The sequence below is a fragment of the Ursus americanus genome, chromosome 20 (assembly GCF_024610735.1).
Source record: "Ursus americanus isolate L20-20 chromosome 20, mUrsAme1.1.p, whole genome shotgun sequence".
NCBI classification, from domain to species: domain Eukaryota; kingdom Metazoa; phylum Chordata; class Mammalia; order Carnivora; family Ursidae; genus Ursus; species Ursus americanus.
In genome coordinates, this window is record NC_142146.1 from 37631590 (window position 1) to 37645157 (window position 13568).

At 34.9% G+C, this 13568-nt stretch overlaps 1 protein-coding gene across 2 annotated transcripts in view; it reads left to right on the forward strand.

Moving 5' to 3' along the window:
• The window catches only part of RASA2 (RAS p21 protein activator 2), a 117845-nt gene that overhangs the window by 55369 nt on the left and 48908 nt on the right, over positions 1–13568 (forward strand). For both annotated transcript variants that reach the window (XM_045791896.2, XM_045791897.2), the window contains exons 6-7: positions 8615–8698; positions 11062–11134. In XM_045791896.2, the coding sequence (XP_045647852.1) occupies positions 8615–8698; positions 11062–11134 (157 nt within the window). The remainder of the gene's footprint in view (positions 1–8614; positions 8699–11061; positions 11135–13568) is intronic.

Here is a 13568-nt window from a genome sequence, read left to right on the forward strand (position 1 = left end):
GTTAATATGGGGAATTTTGTTGATTTTTAAAGTTAAACCAACCTCCACTTGGTCATGTTGTATTGTCATTGTTGTATGTTGTTGGCTTTGATTTGCTAAAATTTCGTTAAGGTTTTTTGTATCTATGTTTATGAAGGATGTTGGTCTGTAGTTTTCTTATAATGTCTTTGGTTTTGGAATTGGGAATAATGGCTTCATTGAGTGAATTGGGAAGTATTCTCTCTCACTTTTTCTTTTTCCCCCAATTTTCTGGGGTTTTTTTGTACATAATTAATATAATTTATTTTTTACATGAATAGTTTAAGAATTCACCGGCAGGGGCGCCTGGGTGGCACAGCGGTTAAAGCGTCTGCCTTCGGCTCAGGGCGTGATCCCGGTGTTGTGGGATCGAGCCCCACATCAGGCTCTTCTGCTATGAGCCTGCTTCTTTCTCTCCCACTCCCCCTGCTTGTGTTCCCTCTCTCGCTGGCTGTCTCTATCTCTGTCGAATAAATAAATAAAATCTTTAAAAAAAAAAAAAAAAAAAAAAGAATTCACCAGCAAAGCCTTCTGGGCCTAAAGTGTTTTTGTTTTGTTTTTTTTGGTGGGAAAGTTTTATAACCAGAAATTTAGGGTTTTTTAAAGAGATACATAGCTATTTAGATTTTTTAAAAGTAATCTTTGGTAATTTGTATCTTTTAAGAAATTTGACCATCTATTCTGATTTGTCCAGTTGTTTGGTGTAAAGTTGTTCAAGTTACTCCTTTTTATTCTTTTAATGTCTGTGGACTTTGTAGTGATGTCATGTCACTCATTCCTAATGTTGGTAATATGCGTCTGTACTCTGTTTTTCCTAATCAGTCTATCTAGAGTTTATCAATTTTGATGACCTTAAAGAGTGGCTTTTGATTTCATTGATTTTTGTATGTTTTGTTTTTTATTTTGATTCCCATTCTGTTTTTGTTTACTTTAGGTTTAATTTGTTTTCCTTTTAAGTTTCTTGTGATGGAGGCTGAAGACAGTGACTGAAAACCTTTCTTCTTTCCTAATGGAGGTTTTTAGTGCTATCCATTTTCTTCTTCTGAGTACTGCTTTAACTGTATCCTTCAAATTTTGATATGCTGGGTTTTCATTTTAATGCAATTCAAAATATTTTATAGTTTTGTATTATTCTTCAACCCATGGATTATTTATATATATATGGATATATATCCATGAGTTACTTTGTTTCCAAGTATTTGAGGATTTTCCTGATATCTTCTTCCTGTTGATTTCTAATTTAATTCTGTTGTCAACATATTTTGTATGGTCTGAATACTTCTCAATTTGCCAAGACTTGCTTTTTTGGCCACAAAGTGTCACATAATCTTGGTACATGTTCCAAGTGCATTTGGAAAGTATGTGTTTTCTGCTTTGGGTGGAAAGAGGTTTTTGTTTTGTTTTTTTTAAGATTTTATTTATTTATTTGAGAGAGAGTGAGCGGGAGAGAGAACACATGAGCAGGGGCAGAAGGAGAGGGAGAGGGAGAAGCAGACTCCCCACTAAGTAGGGAGCCTGATATTAGGCTCAATCCCAGGACCCTGGGATGATGACCGGAGCCAAAGGCAGACACTTAACCGACAGAGCCACCCAGGCGCCCCTAGATAGAGTATTTTTAGTAAATGTTAATTGTGTCAGGTTGGTTGACAGTCTTATTTAACTTTCATTCTTAATTGCTTTATCAGTTTTTGAGAGGGGGTGTTGCTATCTCTATTTGTGAATTTGTCTATTTCTCTTTGTAGTTCTATCAGTTTTTGCTTCATTTATTTTGTAGCTCTAATGTTAAGAGTTTAACATTTAGGATTGTTATAACTTCTTAATAAATTGAATTCTTCACTATTATAAAATGACCCTCTTTATCCCTGGGAGTATTCTTTGTTGTGAAATCTACTTTGCTTGATATTAATATAGCCTCTCTGGCTGACAGGCGGGCTCACTTGCTTTTTCTTTCTTTCTTTCTTTCTTTCTTTCTTTCTTTCTTTCTTTCTTTCTTTCTCTTTCTTTCTTTCTTTCTTTCTTTCTTTCTTTCTTTTGGCTGTTTTTCTTTCTTTCTCTCTGTTTCTTTCCTTCCTTCCTTCTTTTCTAATTTAAATTTAGTATTATAAAATTTTTAACCTAACTTTGATTTTACACTGTATCTCTTTCCTCTTATATTGGAAATCTTAATCCCTGACAATATTAACATAATCAGAGTTGTTTTTTATTTTTAGGATTAAGTTTAATTTTACTTTTGAAATATACAAGTTTCTTATGTTTCCAAAGTTAGAACTTACATGAGGTATGTTTGGAGAAGTGTCACACTCATTCCCAACCCTCTATCCTCCATATCACAGTTAATTAGAGAATAGAAATTTACCTTACTCTTTTTCACAACTACATGTAATTCCACCATATAGATTTACTATCAGTTATTCAGCCAGACCCTTACTGATGAGAATTTGGGTTGTTATCCATAGAATCAGCTTCCTTTTGATTAGTGTTAGTATGTATTTTCCCATTCTTTTAACCAGAACCTCTGCTTTTTAATTGTGTTTAGACCATTTACATATCAATTAATGTGTTTATTGCTCTGTCTTCCTGTTTGTTTATCTTTTCTTCTGCCATATCCAATCTTTCGTTAATCCACTCTGTGTTTTTTCATGTCAGACGTTGTGTTTTTCATCTCTATAGAGTTCCAACTTTTAATGTTTCTTGTATCTCTATAGGGATATACAATATATGAACATATGAATACATGAACATATGAATATAGTTTTTAAAATTTATTATTTTTAAATTCTAGTATAATTAACACAGTGTTAATATTGGTTTTGGGTGTACAATATAGTGATTCATCAATTCTGTACATTTTTCATTGCTCATTATGATAAGTGTACTCTTAATCCCCTTTACCTATTTCACACATCCCCCCACCCGCCTCCCCTCTGGTAACCATCAGTTTGTTCTCTATAGTTAAGAGTCTGTTTTTTTGATTCTTTGTTTTGTTTTTTAACTCTTATGAGTGAAATCATATGGTATTTGCCTTTCTCTGACTGATTTGTTTCACTTAGCATAATATCCTCTAGATTGATCCATCCATGTTGTTGCAAATGGCAAGATTTCATACTTTTTTTATGGCTTAGTAATATTCTACTCTGTGTGTGTGTGTGTGTGTGTGTGTGTGTGTGTATACACACTTCCTTTTTATCCATTCATCTATTGATAGACACCTGGGTTGCTTCCATAATTTGGCTATTGTAAATAATGCTGCAGTAAACATAAGGAATGTGCATATATCTTTTCAAATTAGTGTTTTCGTATTCTTTGGGTAAATACCCAGTAGAAGAATTACTGGATCACATGTTAATTCTATTTTTATATTTTTGAGGAAGCTCCATCCTGTTTTTCATAGTGGCTGCAACAGTTTGCATTCTCACCAGCAGCACGGGAGGGTTCCTTTTTCTCCACATCCTTGCCAGTGCTTCTTGTTTCTTGTGTTTTTTATACTAGCCATTCTGACTAATGTGAGGTGATACCTCAGTGTGGTTTTGATTTGTATTTCCCTGATGATGAGTAATATTGAGCATCTTTTCATGAGTCTGTTGGCCATCTGCATGTTTTATTTGGAGAAATGTCTGTGCACGTCTTCTGCCCATTTTTAAATTGGATTACTTGTGTTTTGGGTGTTGAGTTATATAAATTCTTTTTGTATTTTGGATACGAACCCTTTATTGGATATATCATTTGCAAATATATTCTCCTATTCAGTAGCTTGTCTTTTAGTTTTGTTGGTTGCTTCCTTTGTTGTGCTTTTTATTTTGATATAGTCCTAATATTTTATTTTTGCTTTTGTTTCCTTTACCTGAGGAGACTTATATAGAAAAATGTTGCTGTAGCCAGTGCAGAGAAATTACTGCCTGTGCTCTTCTCTAGAATTTTTATGACTTCAGATGTCACATTTATGTCCTTAATCCATTTTGAGGTTTTTTTGTATATGGTGTAAGAGAAAGTGGTCCAGTTTCATTCTTTTGCATGTAGCTGTCCAGTTTTCCCAACACCATTTGTTGAAGAGACTGTCTTTTTCCCATTTCATATCCTTGCTTCCTTTGTCAGAGATTAATTGATCATATAATCATGGGTTTATTTCTGGGCTCTCTATTCTGTTCCATTGATCTATATGTCTTTTTTTTGTGCCAGTACTCTCCTGTTTTGATTACTACAGATACGTAATATATCTTGAAACCTGGGATTGCGCTACCTTCAGTTTTGTTCTTTGTTTTCAAAATCGATTTGGCTATTTGGGGTCTTTTGTGGTTCCGTACAAATTTTAGGATTATTTATTCTAGTTCTGTGAACAAAGCTATTGTTGTTTTGAAAGGGATTGCATTAAGCGTGTAGATTGCTTTGGGTAGTACGGACATTTTAGCAATATTCTCCCAATCCATAAGCATGGATTATCTTTCCATTTGTTTCTGTCATCTTCAAATTCTTTTATCAGTGTATTATAATTTTCAGAGTACAGATCTTCTACCTCTTTGACTATGTTTATTCCTAGGTATTCTATTATTTTTGGCACGTTGTAAATGGGATTTTTTTCTTAATTTCTCTTTCTGCTGTTTCATTGTTAGTGTATAGAAACGCAATGAATTTCTCTATATTGATTTTGTATCCTGCAACCTTACTGAATTCATTTAGAAGTTCTAGTTTTTTGGTGGAGTTTTTAGGGTTTTCTATATACAGTATCATGTCATCTGCAAATAACGAAAGTTTTACTTCTTCCTTACCAAATTTGGATGCCTTTGATTTCTTTTTGTTTTCTGATTGCTGTGGCTAGGACTTCCAGTACTATGTTGAATAAAAGTGATGAGAGTGGATATTCTTGTCTTGTCTCTGATCTTAGAGGGAAACCTCTCAGTTTTTCCCATGTTAAGGATGATGTTAGCTGTGGGTTTTTCATATAAGGCCTTTATTATGTTGAGGTATGTTCCCTCTAAACTTACTTTTTATCATGCACGTATGTTGTACTTTGTCAAATGCTTTTTCTGCATCTGTTGAAATGACCATGTGGTTTTCATCCTTTCTCTTCTTGATATGCTAGTGTAGATTTATGAATATTAAACCTCCTTTGCATTCCAGGAATAAATCCCACTTGATAATGATGAGTGATTTTTTTAATGTATTGTTGGATTTGGTTTGCTAATATTTTGTTGAGGATTTTTGCATCCACTTTCATCAGATTTTGACTTGTAGTTCCCTTTTTTTTGTAGTGTCTTTATCTGGTTTGGGTATCAGGCAAATGCTGGCCTCATAGGAATTTGGAAGCTTTCCTGTCTCTTCTATTTTTTGAAATAGTTTGAGAAGAATAGGTATTAACTCTTCTTTAAATGTTTGATAGAATTCACCCGTGACACCCTCTGGTCCTGGACTTTGTTTGTTGGGAATTTTTTGATTACTGCTTCAATTTCATTGCTGGTAATTGGTCTGTTCAAATTTTCCATTTCTTCCTGATTCAGTTTTGGAATGTTATGTGTTTCTAGGAATTTATCTATCTCTTCTAGGTTGTCCAGTTTGTTAGCATATAATTTCTCATGACATTCTCGTATAATCTTTTGTATTTCTGTGATGTCAGTTGTTATTTCTCCTTTTTCATTTCTGATTTTGTTTTTTAGTCCTGTCTCTGTCTCCCTCTCTCTTTGTCTGGGGATTCTGGCTAAAGGTTTATCAATTTTGTTGATCTTTTCAAAGAACCAGTTCCTGGTTTCATGGATACATTTTATTGTTTTTTAAGTTTCTATTTCATTTATTTCTCCTCTGATCTTTATTATTTCCTTCCTCCTACTGGTTTTGAGTTTTGCTGTGCTTCTTTTTCTAGCTCCTTTATGTGTAAGACTAGGTTGTTTATTTGAGATTTTTATTGTTTCTTGAGATACCATTATAGCTCATATTTTTTTGATTCTTTGTGTTCCTGGTTATTTTCTTTTTGATTCTAGACATTATGAAGTTTCTGGATATTTTTATATTTTTATCAGTATACTTGAGGACCCAGTTAAGTAACTTGGAAACAGTTTCATTCTTTTGTAGTTTGCTTTTAAACTTTGATGGATAGAATAAGAGCAGCCTTTGGTCTAGGGACTTACATTTTTTCAATCATGAGGCGGCATCTGTGAATTACCAGGTTTCATAATATGGCTGGTAGGACTTTATGGTAGCCATTTGTGGGCTTCAGGAATTGTTCCCTCTGCTCTTTTTTTTTTTTTTAAGATGTTATTTATTTATTTATTTATTTGAGAGAGAGAACAAGCGAAAGAGAGCATGAGTGTGGGGAGAGGGGCAGAGGGGGAAGAGAAGCAGACTCCCCGCTAAGCAGGGAGCCCAATGCAGGGCTTGATCCCAGGACCCCAGGAGCCCCCAGGCCCTCTGCTCTTTTCAAATGATTCTTTCCCTAGCCTCAGTTTCCTCACCTGTGTATGTTTATCAACACTGAGCTAATGACTCGGGGGATTCTTGTAGCTCTTGGAAGTTTCTGTCTGTGTAGCTTTTCTTTTGTCTGGTATTCTGCCTTGGGAACTCTAGCTCCCAACTGACAACTCTCCCTCTTCTTCTCAGAGACACCTCTAGCAGTAAGCTGGGACAACTGGGGGCTCACTTCATTTCTTCTCCCCTCAGAAATCACTATCCTGCACTGCCAATTTTTTTTTTTTTTTCAGTTATTTCAGGCAGGGCAGTAATTCTGTTCCCTGTTACTCCATCTTGGCTGTACATAGACATTAACACTGTCTTCTGGTTAAAAACAAAACCAAACCTCAAGGAAGAAATTCAGGTCATTCTGTATTTTAAACATGTTTGGACTAAATTTATTTTCTTTGCAGTTTCTAGAAAATGTATTAATATCAAATGTCATATTTAAACAATGTAAGATGATTTAGTATAGTAAGCTCATTTTCAGCATAAGTTTTCTGCTCATCCTTGGTTTATGATATGAATTTGCTTAACTTGCTGATTAGAAGAATAGTTGTATTCTAGGTAATTAGAAAAATATTTCATGACATGCAGTAAATAAAATAATTTGTGTGTAGTAGTATTAAGCTCGTCAGAAAACAATTTTAAAACTATCTTAATTTAAAAATTAACACTTGGGATGATTTTGATAGATTCTTCTGGCTTATGGGCATCATTGTTTTTGCTTTGTGGAGTATTCTTAGAGAAGTCTTTGTATAATGAACTGCATTTTTCTCAGTTTTTTTTTTTAATACCTCATAAAATTATAGTGACTTTCTATAATTAAGATTTCTCATAATTAGTGTTTACCTGAGATAAATTTGGTATTACAAGGAGAGTAATACAATAAATTCAGGTGTAATAGGGAATGTAGAAAGACACTGGACTTTAGAAACTAAGAAAGTAGAAGTTGGGTCTTGGCCCACTTTGTACAAGTTGTATTACCATGTTAGCCTTATTTTGTTACTGTCTCACATAATCTTTTTGGGCCTTATTTTCTTCTTTAAGGTGTTTTTTCTCACAGGCAGTTGTGGGAATTAGAAACATTTTGTGAAAATACATGGTAAACTACAAATGCTATATAAAAACCAGGTATCATTTTGAGATTTAGCCTGAGGATTTTAAGTTTCAAACAGTATATAGTTGGAAAATTTGACTGTACCTAAGCCTAACATTAATAACCAGAATTATTATCTTGGCCTGTGCTTTCTTTGGTTAGTTTCAGAAATTTTTAAAATTTGATTTTTGATACCCAATTTAATAGAAATGAGTCATATCATTTCTTTCTCTACTCGGCAGCGCAGCATATGCGCTTCACCCACATATACGGTCTGTGGGTTGTAGAGAGAAATAAGGATGTTGCTCAATAGCCCACATCTTTCAACAAAGAATACTTTTCAGCAACTCTCATGAGTTTCTCTTAGACATTAGGAAATGCAGACCCTTAGACATTAAGCTAAATTCATGAAGTCAGTGTTTAGTGAGAAAATGTGAGGAGCAGACCCTTAAGTTAGATTCTTTGTCCTCTCTAAATACCAGTAGAGTGGATTAGAAGACGCTGGTTTTTAAGTTCTGAAACATTTTCTACAGAATAATACAGGAGCTGTTACTGAGAATCAGAATAAAAGGCTACAGAATTGTGGGAGGCTTGCCCTCTATTTATGAATCAGATTTTAAGTGGAAACCACAGTCGTTTCCTTGTTTCTCATTCATGCTTTAGCAGAGGATGTGATGCCATAGATCTAGCTTGGTTTGTAGTTTCTCCTGTAAGGTTCACACCACATTCTTTTCCTCTTTAGAAGCCACAGCAGTTTTAATATATTATCAAACCACAGAATGTACCTTGCTGGATATTTAGTGAGGGGATGTGTGTTACGTATTATTTGGTAGTCCCAGCACTGATTGTGGCGGCGTAGTTTAAGTCCTATTTCAGAGGTACAGCGTAAGTAAATAAATGCACAGTATAAATAGATGTATTTGGGGCAGGTGATATATAGGCATACATCTGCAGACTTGTGGAAAACAGTTTTAACTCTTGAATATATTAATTTGTATTTAAAAACAATGCTTTATGTTGTTTAACTTGAATATATGTTGATTTTCTTTTATTCTTCCTTAGCATCATGGCATGCCATGGGTTGCCTCTCATAAATGGACAAAGCTGTGATCCTTATGCAACAGTTTCTCTAGTGGGCCCTTCTAGGTAATGTTTATTTTTTTTAAGTTTTTATTTAAATTCCAGTTAGTTAACATACACTGTAATATTAGTTTCAGGTGTACAATACAGTGATTCAGCCCTTCCATGCAACACCCAGTGCTCATCACAAGTGCCCTCCTTAATCCCCATCACCTATTTCCCCCATCCCTCCACCCAGCTCCCTGCTGGTAACCATCAGTTTGTTCTCTGTAGTTGAGAGTCAGTGTTTCTTGATTTGTCTCTTTTTTTTCCCCTATGCTCATTTGTTTGTTTGAAATCATGTGGTATTTGTCTTTCTCTGACTGACTTATTTCACTTAGCATAATACTTTTTAGCTCCATCCATGTCATTGGTAGGTAATGTTTATTGAATTATTATAAAAAAAATTTTTTTTACCTCTAAACAATTTGAAACATGCCTTTATTTTCCATAAGTACACTGATTTTAATCCAGAAATGTAAACATCTCTGGATCTAAAGACGAAATATGTATATGGGCTTAACAAATAATTTCCTTCTTTGACAGTAGATGCTTCATTACATTGAAATGATCAGTGGTTGGCTTCTATTTGTAACCTGGAGTTCAGAATTCAGAGTAGGAGAGCAAATTATTATTAGATTTTCCAGTTTTAAAGTGTGACTTAAGAATTACAAAATTAAGATTCGTAAATTATCCTTAAATAAATGCTAAATAGCTATTTATGACACAAAGTAATGAATGCTTTGAAAGAAAGATCTTTAGTGAGTTCTGTTATACACTGCAAACAACTAAGTCCTGTTTTTATAGAAAGAAGGTGGTTGCCATTTCAGATCTGCTGGACTCTTAGACTGTGGGGAGCAGCATTAGTTTTATAGTAGTTAAAATGTACTTTAAAACATAAACTTGACCTTCTTCATTCATCATTGGCCTTCCTGCCTTCAAATGTCTTAGATTTTATGTAGGTAAAATCCTGTTTTAAGAAATGCTAGTCCAGAATCACAAGGCAGTTTCCATATTTTTATCTGGAAAGCAGCTCAGAACTAAAAATGCCTTTCTACTCATGGCATCTGTGCTCTACAGAGAGAATTCCAAGCTGTAGACAGACTGCTGAAGTACCAGAACATGGTAAAGTGCACCATATCATTGATTTAAATTATTTATGATGATTTATGGAAAAACCTACAGCAATTTGTATATTTTGTATTTTATAACTTCATTATGATTTCTTTCAGAGCCTGACTAGTCTGAAATTTGCCTACAGCTTGAAGGTTTAAAATCAGGAAACAAAGAGCAAACTATTCCCTCCATACCAAACACATACATACACACACAGACACACACCCCTTCTCCCCAACTTCAGGCTGTCTAGGTATTCCATTTATTTATTTATTTATTTATTTATTTATTTATTTATTTATATTATTTTTTTCTTAAATCCAGGATAGTCAGCATACAGTGTTTTATTAGTTTCAGGTATACAATATAGGTATTTTTATTTTTTAGAAAATCATCAATAACTTTAAAAAATGTATTTATATACGTATATAAATTATCTATCTATATATATGGTATATATAGTGTCTAACACCATGCCTAGTACTTACTGTGTGTTTAAACAACATTACACTGTTATTACTATAGATGGTTTTAAATTTGAAAGCAGATACTTAGTCCTTTAACATTCATGCTGTCAGAGGGATTAGTTCTGTATGATAAAAATGTTTAACCTAGTGGAGCTATTTTTTGTTTTTGTTTATGATCTGTAGCTGAAGACAAATTCTTTACTGTAATCATTTAGTAACATACAAATGGAAACTGGCACATGAATTTGTTTTTAAGAGTCATTATTAATATTGATAGTGTACTATCATCACATAAGATGTTAAAATTGGGAGAGGCTAGGGAAAGACGGCATGGGCCTTCCCTGTACATTTCTTTGCAACCTTCTCTAATTATTTCAAAATAAAAAGTTTTTTAAAAAGCCATATTATAGCTGAAGCCCAAGAAGTAAATTTAGTTAAGAATGCTTTTCATGTTCCTCATGTATTTTTCAGCATAGATAAAGGTACCCTGAATCTCACTGTTTTCCTTTTACCATTCTGATATAAAATAAGCTTGTATATATAAAATAAGCTTGATAGTCAATCTAGTGTAGCCATAGAGAGAAAATACAATCTTGTCATATATCGCATATGCAAACTTGTATTTTCTTTGATTTGAGTCTTTTTAGAGACACCTCAAATTTTTTCCCAGGTAATATTTAAAACTATAGTTTTCCCTGAGTCATCGTAACAGCTAAAGGGAGGTCAGGCTCCCTGGTTGGAAATAGCATGTTTTATAATTGTGTACTGTTAAGTTCTACAAGGTAAAACTCTACCACATTGGAACAGGAATGACCAAAAGAAGACAAAAGTAAAGAAGAAAACAAGCAATCCGCAGTTTAATGAAATCTTTTATTTTGAGGTAACTTTTTATTTTATATAAATGTTGACATTGAATATTTAATATTGAATGCTGGTTTACTTCTTTTTTTGAACTATAGCCGTAGTAATCATTTAATCAACTAATGCAACTAAGCATTTCTACTCCAAGAGCAGTAGAACCATGATGTAATGTGGTAGAGGCCCAGTATATAAAACAAATAAAGGCAGAGCTATAACTGATTTGGGGGTAGGGAGGACTAGGGCCATACCTACTTGCTAGTCATCCCTAACATCACACCCTCCTCTACACACCCTCCCACCTTATCCAGCCTGTCACCTGACACACAGTGGCCACCAAACTCTTGTTTGAAAATAACTGGTAAAGTAAGTATGACATCACTTGGTTGGAGTTCTTGTCCCAGTTGATGTGGTATAAATCACTATGTTTAAGTTTATCTTGTGAAAGGATAATTTTGTAAGAGAAAACACTAGCTGCCCTACCTGACCGAGTTTTTAGGAGGCCCAAATGTGAGAATGCTTTGAGACTATAAAGTGCTACATGATTAAGGCCTTATTATTAAGTTCTTTTTAGCTAATTGCCTCTACCAACACATGCTTATTTTCATAGAGATCTTCAGCTGCCTTGAAGTTGCCCCAAAATACAGTGCTTTGGAGTTCTTTACTGTGGAGCATTTGTTAAAGAAATCCTTTTTCATATTATTTGAAAACTACAGGAAAAAAGTTGATCTTTGATTTCTAAAAGATTGTGTTCTAACCGCAGAACATGTTGCAAGTGAGATTAACATGTAGGAAAAATTTGGGGAAAAGTTACATTCTGTGCTTTTTCCTCTTTCGTGTGTGTTTTTCTTGATAATTCAAAGTGGAGACAAGCGAGAGCACATCTAGAGATGATTACTGTACTTCAATAAAGAAACATAGGTTGAAGAAAATGCCAAAGTTGACGTAGGAAGGCTTGTGGGGGTGGAGGCAAGGGAGAAAGAAAAGGTACCAATGTGAGACTTTTCCATTTCCTGTCTAAGGACTTTGGCTATTATATGTTTATCAATGGCTATTGCATCTAGCCTGCAGAAAACATGGGGCAACTTGCAGCAAGCAGATGGCCCTTTGAAAGGCAAGGTCTGACCCGCTTGCTATATCCAAGTGTACCTATGAAACCTTAAAACATTCATTCAAAAAGCCCTTTGTTGAGCCGATTATAAAGATAAGATTCAATCTCTGTCCTCCAGCTAAAGCAAGAGACACAAAGCACACATACGCATGCATACACACAGCAGGAAAATGCAGTAGATACTGGGGGGGGTCAGATGAGTTCTTCTCCAGCTGAGTTAAGTTAGGGAAAAGGAGTACTAGAGAGAAAGAACATTTTGAGCAGAGACAAAGAGACAGAAAAGCAGAAAGTTATGTCCAAAGAGTAGCAAATAGTGATTTAACTGGAAGGGTTCTATAAGAGAATAATTGGAACAAAGCTTAAAAGCTACACTACGACCAACTATGAAAGGCCTTGAATACCTGGCTGACGTGCTTACAGAATAGCTGTTGAATATTTTTGAGCCTGGAAGTGGTAAGAGTAATGCAGTGTTTTGGGAAGAATTAACCATGATCTGTGGGCCAGTGGCTGAGAAAGAACAGAGATCGAGACTCTTACAGTTTAGGCGTAAAAAAAAAAAAGGAAGGGGGGGCAGGTTCTGATCCAAGAGAGTGACATGGAAAAAGAGAGGAAGTGACAGGTGAGAAAGAAGCTGTAAAGGGCAGGATAACAAATTGATTATAGAAGAAAAGACAAAGGGAGGAGTCAGATGTCCTCATGGTTTCAAATCTGGAATAAGGGAAAAGTTAAGGAAAGCAGAGAAGTGGTTCAGTTTGGGACATAATGAACTTGAGGTCTGACATGAAAAGCCTCCAATAGGCAGTTCATGACTGAAACTTAAGATGGGTGATGGCTGTAGATAAGGACTCAAGATTTGCTCGCAGAGAGTCAAAAAAGCCAAGGGAATAGAGGTATACAATATAGGAGAAAAGTGAGGAAGCTCAGTTCTGCCACTTACTAGGCATTCAGCTTTGAGCACATTTCTTAATTTCTGTCCTTTAACGTCCTCATTTTCAAGATGAGGATAATGAATCTAGCGCTGCCTGCTTCAGAGCAGCATTCTGATGAACAAAGAAGATAATGGATGTGACAGCACTTTGTGAATGGTACAGCGCTTTACAGCTCTTAGGGCAAAATAAAAGTTAAAACCATGGAGAAAACCCATATTTATAGATTCTGAGGAAGAAGAGATCCCACAGGAAGAAGCAGAGAGCTGGAGGTTGCCTGGTTAGTGCCTGGGTAAACTCAAAAGAGTGTTTCTGGAAAAGGAGGTATAGTTGTACTCACTTGTTCTGATAGAGGGGTCAAGGAAGACGAGAACTAAGGACTCTCCATCAGACTTGGTGACTAAGAGAGGCGTTTGGAG